At 43.7% G+C, this 23,363-nt stretch overlaps 1 protein-coding gene and 1 long non-coding RNA gene across 2 annotated transcripts; one reads left to right on the top strand and one right to left on the bottom strand.

Moving 5' to 3' along the window:
• Positions 1 to 413: 413 nt before the first annotated feature.
• LOC142055169 (uncharacterized) lies at positions 414 to 2,854 on the bottom strand. Its single transcript, XR_012659826.1, has 2 exons — positions 2,043 to 2,854; positions 414 to 824 (listed from the first exon to the last, which is right to left on the bottom strand). It is a non-coding gene; the product is annotated as an uncharacterized LOC142055169 (long non-coding RNA).
• On the top strand, positions 2,651 to 22,931 carry ACBD3 (acyl-CoA binding domain containing 3). Its single transcript, XM_075088744.1, has 8 exons — positions 2,651 to 2,954; positions 10,927 to 11,068; positions 12,120 to 12,260; positions 12,934 to 13,092; positions 15,103 to 15,277; positions 18,800 to 18,992; positions 20,037 to 20,321; positions 20,829 to 22,931. Exons 1-8 carry the CDS (start codon positions 2,678 to 2,680, stop codon positions 21,038 to 21,040), a joined length of 1,584 nt encoding a protein of 527 aa, XP_074944845.1. The 5' UTR covers positions 2,651 to 2,677; the 3' UTR covers positions 21,041 to 22,931.
• The last annotated feature ends 432 nt before the right edge of the window (positions 22,932 to 23,363 follow it).

Here is a 23,363-nt window from a genome sequence, read left to right on the forward strand (position 1 = left end):
GCTTCGACTCTCCAGCTGGGACCTCTCCAAGAGACTACGCTGCACTTCGTGGAGAGACCTGCTCCGCTGGCGCCAGCTCGCATGCCTGTTGCATAGTATAGCAATGCTGGCAGGAGAAGAGAGGAATAGTCTCACGTTGGCTAAATGTACCAAACATTTACTAGGGGAGCAAGCCTGTCAGGAGATAAATCAGTTTTCTGCAATTATTCCTAAAATCAGCTTGTCAAGCAAGATGCTTGTACAGCATCTTGGATTTAGCTTGGCCTCCAAACACATAAGCAAACTAAGGGCTGCCTGGTTTCGGGCCAGTCTCCTACCATGAAGCAGAAACACTTCTGGTTTTGCTAGTATATAAAATGAAGTAAATACTTCCTTCCATTTGGGTGAAACATAGGAAATCCAGTAGGGATCAGTCAGAGCTTCAGTTTCTTTTACTCTAAGGATGCATTTTAGGATAAAGAATTTAGAGTTTCTTAAAGCAAGAACTTTAATCTCACTATGGATTGAACTGTAGAATTGATGCCGTAAGAAAATATTTATAAAGCACAAACTCCTCAAGCCATGCAGGAGATGTGTCAGATCAAAACTTTTAAAACAGATGTTCTAACACAAGTGATTTTATAAATGAACTAACAAATCTGAAAGTGAAGTTGGATCTGATGCTGAAGTGACAGACTTGTAAAGCAGGGTGCAGGCTTGTATGAGGAGATAAAATAATCTGTTCTGGTGTTAGTCTGGTCCATGAGATAGCACCGAATAGTATGGAGAACTGTGTGTGCCCTGGAGAACTCCCAACAGTCAAAAGAGGATGATGTACCCTTGTTCTGGCAGGAAAAAGCAAACAATTTGGCATCATGTTTGAGCCTCAATAAAAAAAAAAAACAACCCACCCACCCCCACCCACCCCTCAAAAAAAAAACAAAACAACCCAAACCAATCCGAAAATGCTAGTGAAGAAGCTACAAAGGATTGCCAATTGGTTGTAAAATTTCTTTTGAGGCTTAAATGACTCATCAGCTGAATTAAATTCTGCCCCACTTGTAGTAAACACTGCCCAGTGGGGCATTCACTCTTTCAAGAAATACTAACTGGAAATGAAGTACTTTAATTTAAAGCATTACATTTTTCCTCCCAAAGACTTCAAAGCACTTTATAAGTGTGACTTAATAAAAGCTCTTCAGCATTCCAGACAGATCAGCAGATGGATCTAGAACTACCTCGAATGGTAGATAAACTCCTAGGTGGTGAGACTGATGTCAGGGGATGAGCCCAGAAACAGGCGGCAGGCGTCAGTGAAGTACCGGGGACAGGGGGAACTCCCACACGCACCCGAGTTTCAGGAGGTTGCAGAGCTATGCAGTTCTCTTCCTTTGCACCAGCTTCATGAAACACAAGGCACAGACACCCCGCTCCCTAGGCCTGCAGTCTGCATCTCAGTTTGGATGAGAAATGTGACCAAAAGCACTCAGTGCTAACACAGCCTTTCCCCAAGTCCTGTGAGGAGGATCGCTAGTGCTGGGAATAAACCTCCCTAGCCATGTGTACGCGCGACCCTCTCCCCTTGCATAGCACATGATAGTAGTATTATTGTGAACGGTGTTTCATGGTCACAAGGGAGTGAGCTAATTGCAGATATAGCTCTTGGAGAAGTAATTGCCCTGTACTCTTTTTTTCCTTTCTCTGGCTCATTTCTTTCCTTTCCTGTGTAAGGCCTAAAGCGTGTTTCCTTATAGAGGAGTAAGAGAGGTCACAGAATCATAGAATCATTAAGGTTGGAGAAGACCTCTAGGATCAAGTCCAACCATCAACCCAACACCACCATGTCTCCTAAACCATGTTCCGAAGTGCCACGTCTACACATTTTTTGAACGCCTCCAGGGATGGTGACTCCACCACCTCTCTGGGCAGGCTGTTCCAATGCCTGACCACTCTTTCAGTGAAGAGATTTTTCCTAATATCCAATATAACCCTCCACGATGCAACTTGAGGCTGTTTCCTCTTGTCCTACCATTAGTTACTCGGAAGAAGAGACCAACACCCACCTCACGACAACCAAAGGTCCTCACTACAACAAAAGGTCTCCCATCGGTGTCCTCTTCTACAGACTAAACAACCCCAGTTCCCACAGCGGCTCCTCATCAGACTTGTTCTCAGTCCATGCAGACCCTGCGCAACCTTCGAGCTACAGCAAAAGGCTTCTACTCCGTGACTAAAGCCGTGAACAGATAAAGCTATTGAAAAATCATTACTCCGTTCTATGAAGTAACCAAAAAGCACGTAAGGGTGTAGAGCGGCAGTTCCCCCAGGGGAAAAGGTAACCCCCGTGCCCTGGGGTGCATCCGAGGGCTGCGGCGGGGGAGGGCGCGGGCAGCTCCAGCGTTCCTGGGGAAAGCAGGGGTGGGGGCGAGTGCGTCTTCAGCCCCCGGCCCGGAGGCAGGGCGGGCTGCCAGAGGCGGGTGTAAGCCCTCCGTAACCGAAGCCCCGTGGGGCACAGCACGACAGGTGACCGGACGGGACGCCTCCATCCCACGGGACTGCCTCCGCCGGCCACGCCCCCGGGGCGGCCGTTGGGAAGGGGGCGGGGGCAGGAACGGAAGTTCCGGGTCGGAGGGAACGGGAAGTCGGGACGTGGCCGCCGCAGCGGAGCAGGAGGCGGAGGGCGGGAGGGAGGCGGAGGATGGCGGCGGTGCTGAGCTCGGACCAGCTCGAGGTCTCGGTAGACGGGCTGACGCTAAGCCCCAACGCCGAGGTGCCGCGCTGTGAAGCGCGGCCGGGGCAGGGGGAGCCCGCGGCGGGCCGGAGCTCCGGTTCCCCGGGCCGGGCGGAGGCCGGCGGTGAGGCGGCGGCGGCGGCGGAGGAGGAAGAGGAGGAGGCGGCGGCGGCGCTGAGCCCGGAGCGGCGCTGGGGCTTCGCGCTGGAGGAGCTCTACGGCCTGGCGCTGCGCTTCTTCAAAGGTGAGGCTGCCCGGTGAGACGGCCCGTAAACCCCCGCCGGCAGCGGGGCGGCCGGGGAGCTGCCGCGTCCCGGGAAGCGCCGGGCGGCGGCATGGGCTCTCTCCCCGCCCCGCCGGGCTGCGGGGCGCGGGCGGAGCCCCGCGTCCCCCGGGAGCCGCGGGGGGGAGGGAGGCGGCGTCGGAGCGGGGCGGGTGGCAGCGGCAATATCGCCCGCCGCCCCCCGGGGTCGGGGGGAACTGAGCATCGTGTCCCGGCGGCTGGCGGGGGTGAGCATCTCCCGGTGCCAGGGGGAGCGGGGTAAGAGCTGGGAGGCCGCCCCGGGCCGCGGTGCGCCCGCTCCGCGGGGTCGGAAAGGCATTTCGGAGAGTTTGCACCAGGCGACCTAAAAACGGAGCAAAAAAAGGAAGGAAAGAAAAGAAAAAAATGAAACCCTTGTTTGTGGCGTGCAAAGGAAAACCGTGCAAACGTAGGCGAGGAGCGCTCTCTTGGAGCGTTGTCGAGTCTGGTGACAGCCTGGCCGCTGGCGTGAGGTGTCGAGCCGTCTCCGCAGGATGCGAACTTCAAGTCCGGTTTCGCCGCTTTGCGAGCGGTCCTGACTCCAGCCGGCGGCTGTGCGCGGGAGCCATGAGCTGCCCGCACGGGCGTAGACCCGCAGGCCTGCGTTTGTCTGCGATCCCCCGTAGCCAGGTTTGTTTCTGTTGGAACCTTGCCACCCTTGGTTTCCTCAGGAGGAGGAGATCGACCGCGTGGTCGTTGAGGAAGAGCCGCGTTCACCGTAGCGTTACGCTGCGCTACAGCAGCGCCCGAGCACCTCGCAGCCGTGGGTTGCTTTGCTGGCTTTCCGGCGGCTGCTGTTTAATGTGGGGTGGGCAGCAGGGAGACTAGCAGCCTGCCTGCGCGAGGGGAGGTACGCCTCCGCACTCGGAAAGGTCAGTCTTGTGGTGGGTGGTTGTTAGGTGACCCCCCCCCAGGAAAGCTGCCTCTTCTGAGGGCAAGCATACTGGCAGGTGGAAACTGTGCTAGAAGGGTAAAGTTGTCTGGTTTTTTTCCCCCCACTTTGGCTGACATGCACCCTTATAGGTGTTAGGAGCATGTAAGGCTCTAAGCAATTTTCTTGAACTCTGGTTCTTTGACCCTGTTCTGATGCTTTTCCATCAAGCGATTTTTTTGTTGGCATGCTGACATACAGAGGGTTTTTTTGGTGGGGTTTTTGGTTTGGGTTTTTTTTGAGAGCTGTAGGAGTTGTAAGGGTCTTGATATGGGTTTTTTTTCCTTAGTTTCCTGTGTCAGAAGCCACTGCAAGCGGATGTCAGGTGGGAAGCATTGTGACTTTAAAACAAGCTGCTTGAAAAAGTTCTACTTTGGTTTAATGAGTGTATCTTCTTTAAAACATGATGTAGAAAGCAATGTCTCTGCAGTAGATGCCTTGTTTCAGTCCACTGAGGTCTCATTTTTGTCTTGGGTTTAATATTCTACTGGAACCTGTAATTACAGTGTAAAAACTACACACTCTGAATGAGCTTATCTACATTATTGATAACCTATGTCTATTATGTCTCATGTTTTATATGTAGAGCACAAATTTCTTTATCTCCTCTTGGATGGTAAAAAGTCAGTGATTACTTTTGTCTAGGTTCCAGTTTCTGGTGTTGCATTGTCTCAACAGTGGCGTTGTCGTTGCCTTCCTTTTACTAAAAGCTTAATTTCAACATGTTTCAACTTACTACTGCCCTTTTTTTAACCTTTTGCAATTTCTTGTAACTCATGGTTTTGCTCATAAGAGGAAAATTTTCCACATTGTATAGACTAGTCAGATTTTCCAAATGAAGACCTCGTTCCTCTGTCCTTACAGCTGGAATAACTCACACAAAGTCATTGCCCATGTTTTAATCTGTAGCTTTTTGCTGAAAGTGAGATAACATGAGGATTTTTATTTATAGATGTGATGGTGACTTACAGGAGCTTGTAATACTGCCTGCTTGTTCTATATCTGTGTGGCTCTGAAAATAATTGGTCTTGTTTCCAAATGATTTTCATGCATCTGCTGTCAAAACAACTGTGGGAGTGGGCATGCTTGTTTAGCGGCCTTGTAGATGCCAAGGAACAAATAAGGATTCCTCCTTTACTTCAGGAAGCAACATATGAGGGATCTGAAGGTTGACCCATGTTAATAGGTCAATGCTGAGATCTTGTTTCTGATCATTCTCTTAAACACTGATTTAGAGATGGGGGATATCTTTGAAAAACTAGTTGATATCTGTGCCTCGGTGCATGGTATTACCTATTCACACAGCTGTCTTGGAACAAACAAGTGACCTAGGGCAGCACTTGTTTGGGAAGACAATGATGTCTGGATTAACTGTGGTTATTGGGATGGAAGGAGCTCGGGTTGGGATGCTAGAGTGAGGGTCAGAGGGTAAGCAGCAATTGCTAGTTAAGCAGCTTCCTTTCAGCGTCAGTGTGCAGGCTGAGTTGTCTGGTTGTAACTCATGATGTATTTTCTCCCTAGAAAAGTTGAGCCTGATCAAAACGGTTTGGATTTGCTTATTACAATGGCTGCTAACACTCATCTGGGGTGCCATGTTGAATGCTACCAAATTGCATGAAGACAAGACAGGGTGGGAATGCATATAGATCATGTGAAAAATGCAACTGAAACTAGGCTAGGATATTAAAAAGACTCAAGCTACTTTATTCTCTCTGATAAAGACAGAAGCAGATCTAAAATGGTTGGTTCTGTGTCACTTCAACAGTCAGGCCTTAGGCTGTGCAAGACATGTGTGCTAGCTTTTTTTAGTGTCCATAATGGCCTGCGAGGAAAGCTTTTCAGAATAATAGAGGCATAGGAAATAGATGGTTAATAGTGCTCCAGTCTATTTTTCTGAGAGAAACAAGAGCTTTCTGTGAAATAGGTGCTCTTTCCCTTACTGCTCTGTTGAGCCTAGTTCAGGCTGACCAGCATTTTGGCTGCCATTAAGAAGCTGCTCCACTGTGCTGGATCAGTGTACGGGGGGAACACAGTCATGTTACTGAAATGGGTATGTTTCTTTGTCTCTTGCACTGTCCGTATTTGTGTGCCCTAGGACAGCTGGTGGAGTGGAAGTGTCTCTGATGGCTTATTTTGCTCGTTGAGCTGGTACGAGCTATGCCAGCAAGGCAACTTGTTTAAGGTGTCAGCTGTGTCCTGCAGTAGGAGGGGGTAGCTTGCATAGCTCTCCCAGCAAATCTTTTCCAGTATCAACCTGGCTTTGAAATACCATTGCACCCAACCTTTAATATATGACAGTCCCTGAAGTGTCTATGCGCTGTCTGAAGTGATTTGCAGTGCAGCACATCTGAGTAGGCAGTACACAAACCATATCATTTTGGTATCTAAGAGCTCTCCCGGTATGTTAATAACTTTAATTTTGTTTGACTCCCCAAGTTATTTACTCTTATCCTAACAAGAATGCATCTTCAACCTCAGCAATACATCATTCTAAATTAATTGTTTGACCTTTTTTTTGAGGGCTAATTTGATGGTGTGGTTGTAATTCATAAGTTAAGTAGGCTCTTGTTTTCAAGAATATGAAAACAACGTCCGTGGCTTATAACGTCTCTGTTTGATGTGAAGTTGAGCTTTGATCATGTTTAATTGGAAAGGCTGGCTGGAAACTTCTGCTGATGCAGAACATCTTCAGGAGAGCTACAAGTGTTAAGAGTGTGTAGTGGGATCCGCAGGCAGCAATTTGGTTCTTGTGCTTCTCAGTTTTGGCCTTGCTCATTAAAACTTTGCAAATGAATAGTATTAACATATGTGACTTCTGCTTTTAAAAGCTAGGAGGTGAAAAATCAGTTTGCAAACTGTTTTCTAGCTTCTTTTAGATGATGCAACTGAATGCTGTCCCACAGGAATTAGGCACTTAGAGTGCAGTAGGTGAAGTTGGAGTGGAGGCTGCAGCATGTTGTGCAGTATTCCTTACAGGAAAAATAATAATCTGAAGTTACATGGGAATAACAGTATCTTGCATGATGCAGCCTCTTCAGCGTATTTCTCAAACTCCCTTGAGTCTGAATTGGCGGTTTTATACCAATTCATGTCAATGGTACAGTAATATGTAGTGATGTGAGCCTCTGTTACTTGCTTTTCATTACTAGTTATAGCTTTATCTTTCTTTTGTGTTTGCATGGCGACACAGAGGTGTGCAGGGATTTCCCTTGCAGGGGTGACAACACAGTAATGTAATGTTGTGGTTTCATGGCACACATCAGTGAGGCCTGAGCTTGCAGTAAGTGGGAGCCAGTCTTTCTCAGTGTCCTGCGTGAACTACTTCATGCCATCAGTGAAGCGCATGTGTGGGGTGTCATGGTTTTAGCTGGGATAGTTTATTTTCTTCACTGTAGCTGGCATAGTGCTGTGTTTTGGACTTAGCATGAAAACAATGTTGATAACACACCAATGTTTTAGTTGGTGCTAGGTAGTGCTTATACTAGTCAAGGACTTTCCTAGCTTCCCATGCTCTGCCAGGTGCACAAGAAGCCGGGAGGGGAGGGGGCACAGCTGAGAGAGCAGATTCAGACTGGCCAAAGGGATATTCCATATCATGTAATGTCATGCCCAGTATGTTAACTGGGAAGAGCTGGCCAGGGAGGCAGGCAGCAATCATGGCTCAGGGACCAGCAGTGTAGGTCGGTGGGTTGTGAGCGGTTGTATCGTTTGTGTTTTGGCTTTTCCCCCCTTTTAATTATATTATCATTATCCTAATCATTATTATAATTATTTTATTTTAATTATTAAACTGTTCTTATCTCAACCCACAGGGTTGGTTTTTTTTTCTTTTGCTCTTGCAATTCTCTCCCCCACCCCTGTGGGGTGGGGGAGTGAGCGAGTGGCTGCGTGGTGTTTAGGTGCAGCATGCATAAAGCATGATAGGTCCATAGCCTGCCTTGTTCGTGTAACTATCCCCTCAATCACTACTTGAATTTGATCTGTTAGTGGCCACTGCATAAGTGTAGAGTTTAGTTGACTTGAGAAATTGCCATTTCAGGTGAACAATGGTCTGAACTACTCTCAGGAAAAGTTTCCTAATCTTCTCTGAGCCTTTCTCTGGCCCTGTTGGGTCAGACATACTAGTGGCATATAGGGTTGTATAGTTGTGGTACTGCTGCTGTGTGCATTCTTTCAATTATTCCATGTGTTCCCTAGAACTTCTTCAGCTTCCTGACAGCTGTATTAGATGTGTGGGTAATACATACTTAAATGGTATGTTCACAGATGCTTGAATAAATTTGGCACTTGTACTTGTCCAGACTGACTAATGCTCTTTTTTGGCATATTTGACTCTGCAGATGACTACAGGTCCTCTGGTTCAGTTTCACAGCAACAATTCAAAATCTTTGGGATAATTATACAGTGTGGTTCCTGCTGAAGAACTCTACTGAAAAACAGCTAGTATACAGCTTCGCTCTTTTGACTGGCTCCAAATATTTGCTGAGAGTTTGCTTCTACTCTGCATGAATGTTTGTGTCATATTTTTCTCATCTGTCTGTTTTCCTCGTTTAGCTTGCTTGTTCTTCCCTTGGGTCACCATTCTTTGTAAATGCAGATTTTGGCTTCTCTTGATAGTTAGGACTTGAAGCGTCACTCCTCTGGTCTGTGCTGATGCAGATGTGCTGTGTGTAGCATGGGAAACAATGGGGTATTTTCTCTTTAACCCTTTTTCAGAAGCGAGTTCAAGTATTGATGATGTTAGCTGGCTTAGGTAGCAGTTTGGTACAGCAAATAGCTATGGGTTTTGGCACACAACTGTACTTGTATAGGTTGTGCAAAGTAAACTATGCCATAGGGACGCCCTTGAGAAGTGTACTTTTCTCAGAAGCCTGGCAAAATTTCAGTGTAGTACCCTTATCAATTGACTTTTAACCATGCTGCCCCAGGATATTAAGTACAATTTCAAAGTGCGTGCTGTTTATTGAGGCTAATGAAAGTGTTTGCTACCTAATAAGCAAATTCTGAGTTAAATGAGAAGTGTGAAGAATTGAGGAAGAGCCAAAGCACTGAGAGCCTGAGAGCAGGATACCCGAGGTCCAGGGAGGGATGTTACCAGGATGCAGTGATTTGCATCTCTTAAGAGTCAGACTTGTTGAGGTGGAAAGGGACCTCTGGGGGTTGTCAAGTTCAGCCCTCACTGTTCAGAGCAGGCTTCTTGGGATTCAAAACCATTTGGGTTTTGAATCTCTCTAAGGGTGGAGGCTTCAAAACCTCTTTGGGTAACTGGTTTGAGTGCGTGATCAGTCTCACAGTAAAAAGAAAAAAGCCACTTTGTATGCTTAAGTGGAATTTTCTGTATTTCTGTTTACCTCTGCTGCCTCCTGTCCTTTCACTGGATACGACTGGATAGACTCTGGTTCAGTCTTTACATCCCCTGCTTTTCTACCCCACCAGGTAGTTTTGGAAATATATTTTTGTGGACAAAGGCTTCTGACTTTTGAAGCTGGAAGAGGTATTTGCTGTAAGGTTGTGTGACACTGGGACAAGAGTGAGTACTTGAGATTCTGGAGGGTACAGTAAACCTCTAGAAATGGATAGTAAGTGATTAAATGTTCTTCCGGCTTCAAAATTAATGGCATATGTGTAGTGGTTCCTTGTGGTATTTTAACTAAGTCCAGTAATGTACTGAACTTAGTCTATCAAATATAGCTTCTTGCTGTGACCTGCAAATACTTTCCCTCTGGGGTTGTTTCCAATTTTCAGAAGTATTTGCTCAGAGTTTCTCAATAAGCCATAGAGATTTTGCCTCCTGTTCTGCTCTGAGATTTGCTTCTTTTCCTGTTAATAACTCTGTTTACAAGCATCAGCCAGACAATTTTGCAATATGTAAACGTCTGCCTTAAAATTTGGGTGTGAATTGGGCCATTCAGTTTGGGGCTATAACAATTTGCTCCAAAGTGCCCTTTACTGTGAAAGGAGAGCTGGAGATTAGCAGCAGCTCTGCCTGTGGTTCCTGACTACATGGAGAGCAGTTATTAGTAGAGTCATGTGAAATGTCTATTGTTTACATCCGATAATGGCTTCCTCATTTCAGGCGTTCCAAAAGGAGACAATTCTTATTTGTTTTCCTGTTCAAGAAAAAGGTCATTTCTTAACGAGCGGTGTAACTACATATAGCAGTGCCTGTTTCTTTGATCTGTTTTGACAGTTTAAATGTGCTGAGGTAAGTCCTAGCTGACTAATTCATATGTCATTTTAAATCAATGCAAGTCTCTTCTTACCAGTAAACACGTGCTGGGATGTAACTGGGACTGGCTCAGAAGCTGCTGGAATTCTGATTATGATGTTCAGGCTGTGTCTTACAGCCAAAGCTCTCTGTACACGTTGGTGCTGATGGAGTCACCTCTAAGGCTTTTCATTGCGAGGAGTTATTCCAGCTGCCTTGGCAAAGTGTAGCAATCAAATTGCCTCAAGGAAAAATTTCCTTAATTCTAATTTTCCCTCTCTGTGGTTTTCCTTGCCTTAAACCTTGCTTGTTCTGCCTTCACTGATGTGAAGAGCGTAAAAGGAAAGCAATCTATAAAGTTAACAACACATCCTTCTTCATGGAAAATCCTTCCTATCAACACTACAAAAGACTTGGCAGACACATTTGAATTCAAGTTCAGGTTTTTAAATATTTCAGAGATATAGATCCATATGGTATGATGTTCAACTAATTAACATAAATATTTATGTGATAACTTACTAGCTAAGATTCTGTCTAGATGGTATGGTGAAAAACACTTCATAACTCAGTTTCGGTAGCTGAAGTTAGATGTGTTTCTTCTAGACAGACCTATATTTTATTTGAGTAGAACTGAGTTAATCTGTCTAACCTTTTGTGACTTACCTTCCTTATTCCTCTTTTACAGAGAAATCATGATAGTGATTATACAAAATACTCTTTGCTGTCCTGTGCTTAATCAACTAATCACAACGGTGAAAATTTTTCTTCTACAGAAAAAGATGGCAAAGCCTTTCATCCAACATATGAAGAAAAACTCAAACTTGTGGCACTGCACAAGCAGGTTCTGCTGGGACCTTACAACCCTGACACCTGCCCTGAAGTTGGATTCTTTGATGTTCTGGGGAATGATAGAAGGTAAAAGGGCTGGTGCTCTTGTTGATCTTAACTCTGCTTTTCCTGTCTGAAGAAAACATCATCCAATTTCTGCAATAAGACAAGTATGTGGATTGTGTCAGTATGTGTGCATGGTAGTGGATAGTGAGAGTGGCCTCTCCACAGACATCTGAGAAATCTGAGTCATAGCTCAATAAAGAGCTAACAGAAGATTATTGGGTTTTTCAACCACATTAGGAAGAGCTGCTGTGCCAACAGTCCAGTTTCTCGTAGCAGTTTAAGACTTGGTTAGCTGTGCATTAATGTGCAGGCCCATGTTTCATCCGAACTCCACACCAGGGCTACAGCAGGCCAAGACTTTTGCCAATGGTAGCAGCATTTACCATAGCTTTTCTTAATATCAAAGATAACTTCTGAAATCAGATACCTGATGCATTCAAAATCTGAATGAATTTTTATGACATCTGGATGGTCTCAGGCCTGTCTCTTGTATTCCTTGCAGTTCAGGCTGCACTTCTGATATTCGTCGTTCCTATTTCTAGCGTGAAGGCAATGTGCAATGCAGCGCTGGCTTCTTGGAGCTGGAGCCAGTGCACTGCCTTTTCCCAAATGGATGTAGTCTTCCTTAGGAAGAGTCAGGCTGTTGCATTCAAATAACTCAAGCACTATAATCGATGGTTGTTACTATGTTTGTTCACCTGGGAAAATATATGCCTTTTTTTTCTACAAACTATAGTGGAAAAGGGGTGAAAATATTTAAGGTTCATTTGTATCTGGGAAGTTTTTGAACATAGTTCAGAATTTGAAGTAGGGTTAATGGTATGTATGAGATTTCATATAAGCACTCAGGTACATCTGGTTGAAAGGGTTGTTCTGGTGCAGGCAGAAGAGAGCACTGAAACTGACAGGTTTAATGTCTGTCTTTGAATGGGAGAAAGTTGTTGGTTCTTTGAAACTGTGTATGATAAATTTGGGCCCTGGTCTCCCAACCTTTTTTCTTTGGGCTCTGATTTCACTACTGACTTGAAAAGAGTTGAGACTTCCATTATTTCAGCTGATTTCTCTCTCTCAGGAAGGAATGGGCTGCCCTTGGAAACATGTCAAAGCAAAAAGCTATGACAGAATTTGTTAAGCTCCTGAATAGGTGCTGCCACTTGTTTTCAACATATGTCACTTCCCACAAGATAGAGAAAGAAGAACAAGAAAAGAAAAGGTAATGTTTGAGTCCTTTGGTGTTGGAGTGTTTAACTCTTGACTTATGGACAACGTGACTAGCTAGCTTAGGTTGAAGTCATCTTGGCAAGAGAAGTGCTTGAAGTTTAGGTGGCTGTGGTACCATTTGATATCTTTAAGCCTTTTTACTTTGCCAATCGTGAATGACTATTTCTGAGGTAAAGACACCTGGAATATGAGGAGTTTTTAAAATTTTGCTGATACTGTCATCTGTTGAAGAAATCCACGCTTCACAAAATGTCTGCCCTGATACGTCTGTGGACTAAACGCATACAGAACTATTGTTTACATATAATTTGATTTTTAAGCTCTAGAATCCATGTAATTATTGAACACCTGTTAAAGCTTGGAAGATGTGTTTAAGGTTTCCAGACAATTTTTTCTACTGCTATCTGCTAAGGATAATATAGTAATAGGTTAGAATATCAAATTATAATATAATTTCCACTTGTCATACTGCACAGTGCAGTAAAAGTAAGCATTAATGTGTTGTCTTCTTGTGTCCAATAAGACACATCAGTCAAATTGAAGTGGGAGATGGTACCAAACAAAAAGCCTTATTGGGCAGGCAAAAGGCAGGTTACAGCATGTTGAAAATAATTCATCCTAGGATTGTAGGCATGCTGAAATAGCTTATTGAGTGGATGTTGCAGAAGAGAAGAGGAAGAACGAAGGCGGCGTGAAGAGGAGGAGCGTGAGCGTTTACAAAAAGAAGAAGAAAAACGTAGGCGAGAAGAAGAGGAAAGGCTGAGAAGAGAAGAAGAAGAGAGGAGGAGAATAGAGGAGGAACGTCTTCGGATGGAACAACAGAAGTGAGTAGCTGAAACAAACACTTCAAAGTAAATAGCTGCCTTGCACTTGAGACAATTGTATCTGTTTCAATAGTTATGCTAGAGTTGAGAGAACTCGAGTCTGGTGGTGGCATTTGTACCCGTAGTTGAGGGACGCAGTTTGCAGAGAGTAGTTATCCTAATGTGTTATTGTTGCAGCCTTCTCAGATGAAAGGCCAGAGAAGTTTTCTTTGAAGAGAAGCTCTGTTTGGGGGTTGATGGGTTTAAGGGCTGCACCGCCTGAAAACTTATGGCTCTGCTTCTTAAATGATTAATGCTGCACTCAACTGAGCAGAGCGAAGTGTCCAACTGCAAGTGTTGTTTGAACTGTGACTTGAAATTTTCTATCCTTTCAGAGAAGGCAGAGCCTTGAAAAAGGGTAATTGCAGTTCATTGGGGTATTTTTTGAACGCATGGCTGAAACTTTTTACCTTGGTACTCTACCACTACCTCCTTAAAAGTGCCCCCTTTCTAGGAAATGTGAAGTGTCTGCAGATCTCACTTGTACACTGGCAATCACTGGATCATAGCACCTTTCTAAAAGGAGTTCAAAGTTCATGTTTAAATGCACTTGACCTCTCTTTGTAGCCTGAATTAAATTGTTTACTTAGAATATACAGCTTTAGTTATATTTCATTTTTCCCATCACATCCAGATGCTGAAAACATGGATCTGGCTTTGCACACATAATATTTAAGAGAATATTAGGTCATCAAAACTGTTCCACATCTGTCAGCAACCATTTTCCATAACAAAAATGTCTTTGCAGGGAATGTCTCTGAAGTAGATCCTGCATACAGTGGTTTTTGGAAGGGAACAAATAATTAATCCACAAATTTTACTGCTTGTTTATCATGGTGAGAGCCAGAGAAATGTAAAATGGACATAAATGAACACAGAATACAAGAAAAGTGTTGCACAGAGCTAAGTGTGGTGTGCCTTGAAGTTAAGCATTTGTTTAGTGTTTTTTTACATGAATAACAATTGTGTTAAGTGGTTGTAGGAGGTTACAGAGATAGTTTAGACAGAAAAGGAATGTGGATACATATATACAGGTCAAGTGTCAAAACTGGTCATAGCTTGCTGAAGGGCAGTAAATCTTGCCCCTTAGGACACAAACTAGTCTAATACTGGAGCTTTTAGAGGATGATTTTTGGGGAAGGAAGGAGGATGGGAGTGAAAGAATTACTCTGGCATTTGTGTGATACTTTTTCTTCCTCTGAAGCATTGACAGCTCGTCCCTGATGGACATAACAAGTGGGACAAAACGAACCCTGGATCTAGCTAGTAATTTTACTATGTAGTTTGCTAGCCCTTTGGAGAGAGGGGGAAAACTGAGCCTGTGCATAAGTAACCCATGTGTTCCTCCTAAAGTTTCAGCAGTTGAGTTTATTGGAGGCACAGATGCCCTGTTTGGCAGTGTTTCTTTTGTTCCTGAAATCAGGCCACAGTCAGTCAGGTTTTTCATATGTTTGCGTACCGTCCTGGGAAATTAAGACGGTAATGTGGTGTGTTGTTCTTAAATTTACCAGAAAGCATTGCCATGCTGTACCACAGCAAGTCTATCCTTAATATTTGTAGAAGGGCTGCTAGAAGGATAGTTTCTGCATGTTTTCTGGAGAAACAAAAGGTGGGGGTATTCCCTTGCTTGTTTCAGAAATTTAGTCTTGCATTTTTTCTAGCACTACCTCTTTGTAAGACTACAAATTGAGAGTTTTATAAGAGCTTGTGGTTTGATTTTTTTTAACACTTGATGTTTTCAAACATGAGTTAGAAATTGTTGCTCCCTTCTTTATATTCTCAGCATATTTTTAGGCAAAATTCACGCTTACATTACCTCTGGGCTCTGCTCTATTATGTAGATTTGTTTTAATTGGTTTTTGCAGGAATTGAATTAACTGTCTTTGAGGCCACTTATATCACTTAAGTACAGGGATTTCCCCAATACCCTCAGCTGCTTGTAATATTTCTGCTCTCCTCCCGCCAATCTAGGCAACAGATAATGGCAGCACTGAACTCCCAGACTGCCATTCAGTTCCAGCAGTATGCAGCCCAGCAGTATCCGGGCAACTATGAGCAGCAGCAGATCCTAATTCGGCAGCTCCAGGAACAGCATTATCAACAATATATGCAGCAGTTGTATCAGGTCCAGCTTGCACAGCAACAGGTATGGCTGACCAGCTGAGAAACTTAGATTTTGTGTCCCAGGCTGTCTTTGGGAGATGTTACCTTGTCTACCCTTATCCCCTTTGAAACACTATCTCTCCTTGTAGCAATTAGTTTTTCAATTCAAATGCTAAAGCCTCTTTATTTAACCTTTTTGAGTAGTTTTCTGAAGCATCTGTTAAGAAAATTCTAAGCAGCCTTTAATTACTTGGTTCAGTACAATTCTTGGAGACCAAATGTGAAGCGCTCTCCTGCAGCATCTATTGTGTGTATAATCTAATGGGGGCACATACCAGCACATCTGAGCATGAACAAATGTATTCAAGCGACTCTCTGTGTAGGTGTCGTACCTGAAGATCTGTGCAGAGCAGCAGGCTTTGGTCAGCCATGTGTTTCCAGCTGAACATGCAGGCAGCACTGTCACATCACTACTGGGTTTGAGATTGCTCCTCCCTGTCAACCTGAGTGCTACCAAGTTCTCTCTCCTTTTTCATCTATTGTCTGACATCAGTATCTAATTAATTTGCTTGCCTGCAATAGGCTGCTCACGGTTTGGTTGGGAGGACAGACTTTCATATTTCTGGTAGCAACGGGTGGCAGCAGTACCTTACTTCTTTGCAAGGGTTTTGTGCCCGGGCTTGGAAGGCTACCTCTCTGTTTAGGGGAATCTTGCATCTCTGGCAAATATGCTGTATTCACATCTCGAGCTATTTTAAAGTTCAGGGATGTCCGTCTGTGTCTTAAACATATGTAAGCCAGACTCGAGTACGTCTGACCTCTCAGGGCAGGACCTGAATTGTAAATGGCTTATAACTGCCAGTCTGAGGTCTATTGTTCTTGAGCTAAAGACTTAAAATTCAGTAACTAATTTCCTATGAAGTCACCTGTATTTTGATGAGACTGATGCCTTCAGCAAAGAACTATCCAAGGAGGGAACCCATGTGAAACCATGTGGCCCATGTGAACCTCAAAGCTCAACAAGGCCAAGTGCAAGGTCCCGCACCTGGGTAGGGACAACCCTCCAGTATCAGTATAGAGTGTGGGATGAGTGGATTGAGAGCAGCCCTGCAGAGATGGACTTGGGGATACTGGTGGATGAAAAACTGGATATGAGCTGGCAATGTGCACTTGCAGCCCAGAAAGCCAAGCATATCCTGGGCTGCATAAAAAGTGTGGCCAGACAGCCAAGGGAGGTAATTATCCCACTCTACTCAGCTCTCATGAGACCCCTACCTGAGTCCTGTATATAGCTGTGGGGTCTCCAGTATAAGGTAGGCATGGTCCAGAGGAGGGCCACAAAAATGGTCAAAGGGCTGGAACCCCCCCTCATGAGGAAAGGCTGAGAGCTGGCATGGTTTCACCATGAGGAGAAGGCTCTGGGGAGACCTTATTGCAGCCTTTCAATACTTAAAAGGGGCTTATAAGAAAGACTTTTTACCAGGGCTTGTAGTGACAAGACATGGGGCAGTGGTTTTAAACTGAAAGAGGGTAGGTTTAGATTGGACATAAGGAAGACTTTTTTACAATGAGGGTGGTGAGACACTGGACCAGTTTGCACCAAGAAATTCTGGATGCCCCATCATTAGCCGTGTTCAAGGTCATGGCAGAGGCATTGGACTAGATGATCTTTAAAGGTTCCTTCCAACCCAAACCATCATTCAGTGGAGCTGAAGTGATAAAGGAAAGTCAGAGGCTTCCTGCCATGTAATAGCTACTCTTGAAGCTTAATGCTGCTTTGGTGTCATAGTGGTAAGCAAAAGCTATAGCCGTATCAGTCTTGTCGTAGAATCATAGAATCGTTTAGGTTGGAAAAGACCTTTAAAATCATCAAGTCCAACCATTAACCTAGCACTGCCAAGTCCACCACTAAACCACATCCCTAAGCACCACATCTTCACATCTTTTAAATACTTCCAGGAATAGTGACTCAACCACTTCTGTGTGCAGACTGTTCCAATTCTTGAGAACCCTTTCAGTGAAGATATTTTTCCTAATATCCAATCTAAACCTCCCCTGGTGCAACTTGAGGCCATTTCCTCTTGTCCTTGATGCCTTCTGTAATTGATACTCCTCCCTTGAGACTGAGGTGTCAGAGATGCTGCTGCCAATTTTCTTCAATGCTATCAGCGCTGCTCCTTTCAGTCATGGCTGTCTGCTTTTGATATACAGAAGACTAATGCTCTCCGAGACCCAGGGCAAAACAGGCTTTCCTTTATAGAGGCTTACAAAATACTAAGCCTGCCAGGCAATGAAGTTTATCTTTCAAATCTTCACTAGGACAGCTCTTGTAGAGAAGTAGTGTATAACAGAGCTAATTACCTAATTCTGCTTTGGCTTTCCAGAAGACTCACATAGTCTCCATAATGCTTTGCTTTTGGATGCCTGAAACTCAGCTGCCATGGGATCCATTAGTACAGTTAAAGTGCTGATTTGTCATGTTTGCTTACAGATCAGCTTCTGATACTATTAATTTTGGAAAGGCTATATGCAATAGTTTTCTGGAAAAGCTCTCACAACTCTAGATTGCATCACTCCATAGAACTTCTTTAGTAGAAGGTGGATCTGGGCAGAATCTGTAGAGTTGCTCAAATCTGAAGTCTAACTAATATTTTACTATATTGTCTTTATACTTCTTCAGGATACCTGTATTCCATTCATTGATCAAAGTCATGTGCTTATTAGGTTATTCTTCAATGGTACCGTCAGACCTTTTCCCTGCCCCAACAAAAAAGTGTATGTAATTGCTCTGTACTGATAACTAGGGGTGGGGGAATAAGCCTTGAAGCTAAAGGGATAATGCATCCTGCTTAAATCCAGAAGGATTGTTGTTACCTTGTATAATCTCTTTTTAGGTGCATTTAATCCTTTGCACAGGGACAGCATGATAAATCCTATCTAAAGAGTTTCAATGTACATAAGTCATGTTCTAAAAGAAGCGCCTCTGAGCTTTAATAACTCTTCTCCCAGACCACTCACAGTCCTTGTGCTTCTTGTGCTTCCTGCTTTCATATGAAGTAACTCCCTTTGTTGATTGTCATGGATTTGATAGAGAACCCTGTTGAGCAAGTTAACTCACAAATTGGCAAAGTACTTGATAGACCTTAAATACTTCCAGTTCTTTTTAGACCTGGATGAGCTCAGGCCAGAATGCTTTCAGCCCACTGGTAAAAAAACAGCAAACAAGTCATCACTTTCAATTTTGAAAGACATGTTATAGAAGTTACTGCAATGCAGAACTTCCATAGTTAAGTGTAAGAATTTATTGTGCATGCCCTAATTATCTTGAAAGTTAAATCTTTTTCCTCAGGCTTTGTCCACAAGCCTAGAACAAAGTGACTTCACTTCCCCTGATACTAAGTACATGCAACTCTCACTGGTTAATGTGCGCTGCTTCTGGTCTTTTGTGTCAAGCCTCCTTGTGGGGTGCAGGGGGAGATTTTAAAGTGTCTTTATACCTTCTGCTGGAAGAGGGAGGCATCTTGGGAGGTTTTAGTTTTACTCGACTTAATTTCTGTCATTTTAGGCAGCCTTACAAAAACAGCAGGAGGCAGTTGTGGCAGCGACAGGGACACCTCTGACTACTGCATCGAAGGTGAATACACCTGCCCCAGGGGACACCCCATCTGTTAATGGGCAGGCCAGTACACATGCAGACAGCCCTGAAAAAGAGCTGGATACAGAGGCTTTGGAAGAAGCACTGGAGAATGGACCAAAAGGTAGGACCTGCTAGATTCCTCAATTAAAAATAAATAGCGAAAGCCTTTCTTAAGATTCAGATATCTCAAGTATGGTTACTGTGGCCCTTTGCTTGGCTTCATTGGGCTATGCAAGAGCTAGGTTTGATTCCTGGGTCCAGTTTCTCTCAAGGGAGAACAATATTGCATAGGCAAAACTGAGCTTTGGCAGGCAGGAAAGAGGAAGCAGCAAAATCATTTTAAGCAAAGTGGATGGGATCCAGAACCTCCTTTTACTCTTGACTTGAAGGAAAGGAACACGAAAGTTCTAGCGGAAAGCTGTTCTGTGCAATGTGTTCAAACTTACTTGAACTCAAATCAACACTCAGTTTTGACCTAGCCTTGCAGATTAAAATAAACAAAATCCTTCTTACTCTCTCTGCTGTAGTGTATAGTGTAGCCCTGTCCTATGTGCAGTTCAGACTGCTGTCCCCTCACATTTCCCACCTTCTTCAGACAGCTTCTAGGAAGCTGTGGAAGTAGAGCAGGAAAAGTAGCATCCCAGCAGCTCTCTCATCACTGGTGTTTCTGGGTGTTACCTCTATGCCACAATCAGTAGTCCTGAAAAGACTTGCTTGGATCCTGGTATGGAACCAGCACTAGCATGGGCCTTGTCTGCATAGCAGTGTTCAGTAATTTTAGTCAATATATGACAATTTCTAGACAAATCACAGCCTCTGGTTCTGTCACATTAAAGCTCCTTTCAATGCAGGGTTCTGTGCAATGTAACCCCATCACCTGTAGCAGTACGTCCGTCTTCTGAGTCTTTTCTGTGTAAACACTGTCAGTTTAAATGTGTCAGATGGGTATTTTGGTAGGATTTGTGTGTGCGGTTATATCTAAACTTGCACTGCATTTCATGCAACTTTTAACCTGTGAAAAGATGTTTCTTCAGTTAAAAAAAAATAATTACTTAGAAGCAACTCTGATGCTTGTGGTCCTCAAGTTCCCCTAAAGCACAGTTAAGCATGCAACATAAAAAGCTGAAACAAAAGCTTAACTCGGATATTCCCCTCCTCTCTCCAGATTCTGTTCCAGTGATAGCTGCCCCATCGATGTGGACACGACCTCAGATAAAAGACTTCAAGGAAAAAATCCGGCAGGATGCAGATTCTGTGATCACAGTGGGCCGAGGAGAAGTAGTTACAGTTAGAGTACCGACACATGAAGAGGGGTCTTACCTCTTTTGGGAGTTTGCTACAGACAATTATGACATTGGTTTTGGGGTGTATTTTGAATGGACAGACTCCCCCAATACTGCAGTCAGTGTGCATGTCAGTGAATCCAGTGATGATGAAGATGAAGAAGAAGGTAAGCGTGCTTATTTATATAAACTGCCAGTCCTACAGAGCTTGCTGTGGGGGAAAACCCAACTGATTGTCTTGTATAATCTCCTAGTTCCCCCAGCTTCTATCTAAGAGGAATCTTGTCTTCGATTTTGAATAGGAAGTGAAGTTCTGAAAGTAACTTCAGTCACCTTGTTTGGTCACAGTTAGGTTGAAGCAGTTTGAGGGTGAAGAAACCCTTTTCCTAAGTTTTACTTACTCCTTAGTGTGCCCTCTTGTCCAGTTCAGCTGTTTAGTAAGGTAGACTGAAACCCATGCCATAATAAGCATCATGGATCTACATGCTGAAAGCCTTAAGAAAAATACTGCCCTGCTGATCATGAACTCTTTCTAGAGAGCCTTGGTATAAACCCCTTTGACCTGTCTGATTTTTAAACTGAGTGCCTTATCCGCTACGGATCAGTCTAACTTTTTCTTGCAAAGCACCCACCCATGTTACTGACACCTTTTTTATTTTTTCCCCCCCTTGCAGAAAATACTAGCAGTGAAGAAAAAGCCAAAAAGAACGCCAGCAAGCCTCAGCTAGATGAAATAGTGCCTGTGTACAGACGAGACTGTCATGAAGAAGTGTATGCTGGCAGCCACCAGTACCCAGGGAGAGGAGTTTACCTCCTTAAATTTGACAACTCCTACTCTCTATGGAGGTCAAAAACAGTTTACTACAGAGTTTATTATACTAGATAAAGGTGTGGCTGTGTCTGAGGCTGGCCTGTGCAGAAGATGTCATTTTATTTGAAATTTTCTTCAAGCATAATGGATCCTTTTGAGTCTGTGTTTTATCCTGTCTATATCTGTATGGTTTGTGTGAACTTTAACAAGTAGACACTGGGATCTTCCTGCTCTATGACACTAATGCATATTGCATTGGGCTTAACACAGGATCTCCCTAGCCCTTTTGGGTATTGGAGTTAACCAATGGAAGTCATTGGCTCCAGTGCTACGGTCACACCAGTTGCATTTGTTAAAGCCTCATGAAAAAGGGGGAGGGAGTTGCTGGCTCACTGGCTGGGTGATCTGATGTTTCCAGGTCTGGATGCTTTGAATAACTTGTTAACGGTTAACTTAAAGGTCCCATCGATAACTGGTAGATTTGGATGCAGTTTGCTGTGTAGCAAGTTTCTCTTAACTGTAATTGAATGTCAGATTTTTACACCATTAAAACTTGAAACTTTAAGTTGATGCAGTTTAGAAACAAGTTGTCTTGCTTCTGTCCTCGTCAAAAAAGAAACATTCAGTTCCTTAAACCAGTGTAGTGGCGAAGACGAGGATGAACAGCATCCTGAAAGTACAGAAAATAAACTCTTCTGAAGATGTAAACTGAATGACAATTGAAAGTTTGTTAGAAGAACCACCTTAATCTCTCTGCCCCACTGCTAACCCTAGAATAAAAGAAGTCATTTTTTTGAGGCAATTGACTTTGAACCAGGGCACAAACTATTTCTAAGTTTGGGTTTTTAATGGGGTAGACTTAAAAAACCAAATCTACAAACTGGAAACCATTTTCCTGAGTTTCCTGCTTAATGTTCTGCTTTGTCTGTTTTTGTAAAACCTGAATAAGCACGTTGTGCATCTGAAGAACAGTAAGTTGCTTTGATAAAGTATAGGAGTTAGTTGCACTAGTTATGGAAATCACTGCCAGTCCGTTTTAATCTGAACTGGTGATACTTGGGTGTAAACTGCTTGCTTTAATCCGTAACTGTCTGCAGAAAGGCAGAGCGTGTACAGAGATACTTAATAATGTAGCTTTAATCTGTTTCATATGGTTTGGGGCATTTAATATTTTGTTTAGTGGAAGAATGCAGGTGGCTACTTGACTTGAGGCTGCAGTGAGAATCCGATGTCCTTGGAGCCCTGCACCCCAGGGGTGATGTGTTGCAATGACAACTCTTGTAAGTGCCCTCTGCATGGGTAATGCACTTTGTTACTGAAAGAAAACTGTTACTTTGGGTGCCTCAGATCAGTTCTTGCGGTAAGACTTCCATTGATTAGCTGCAGCATGTACAGTTCGATGGCAAATGATGTTGAGTTTGCAGGATTTGTTTGAATAATCAGTTTGTACATACATGATATTTTACTTTTCTCCTACCAACCATGGAGGTACTTCTCCTAGAGCGCTTAACTTGTCACCTTGTGTTTGGTTCAGCAACACCATACCAGCTTATAGCTAGTTAGTGCTGCTTTATCCAAAAACACTGTACGATGTTCTGCTCTTGTGTACATACAGTATATAAACCATTAATTTAGAAAGTACCTTGCTTTTAAAGAAAACTGTATTTAATGTAAAGAAAAAAAAACTTTTAAAAAAGGCAGGCACTAATATATTTCTTCCGGTCTTCAATTTAAATTTTTTTGTCCATACAAAAATGTTATGACTTTTTCCTCTAAAGATATCTGTTCTTGGGAGCGGTGGTTGTCGCTTTAAATGGCAGCACTTACTGTCATGTGTTGGATGTTAGAACTTTCACGTTTTCAGACTTTTTTTATTGCCTCTGGCTGTTGGTTAGTACAGTACAAGTGCGATTTCAAGATACCTTGAGATAGTATTTAATCCTAATTAAAATACATTTATCTGTAACGCTGTTGGCTTTTTATTAATTTGGAAACCGTGGCCTTGCTGTGTATGGCTATTCAGCTAAGATAAGCTTGTCATCTTCCCTCCCATTTTTAAAAATTCAGTACCATGCTAACACTGTAGTTCTAGCGGCCACATCCCTTGGGCCAGAGGCTCCGCACAAGAAGTGTTCCTAGCTCTCTGGATAAGGCCGTCCGTCTGTCAATACTGGAAGAGCCCAGCTTGAACAGCATAATCACTTTGGTTTTTGAAAGTGCTCTTCTGTAGCAGAAAGAGTTGGATGTGGGCAGCCAAAAGTTATGAACTATTTTCTGCCTAGGAGAAAGGTGCCTGCTTTTGCCCCTGAGGCTTAATGAACCCAGCCCCAAGGTGCGCCCGAAGGGCAGGAAACAGGCAGGACCATGCATGGTTTAGACTGAACAAGAAGAAAAGCAT

This window comes from Phalacrocorax aristotelis, chromosome 3, assembly GCF_949628215.1.
Source record: "Phalacrocorax aristotelis chromosome 3, bGulAri2.1, whole genome shotgun sequence".
Lineage (NCBI taxonomy): Eukaryota > Metazoa > Chordata > Aves > Suliformes > Phalacrocoracidae > Phalacrocorax > Phalacrocorax aristotelis.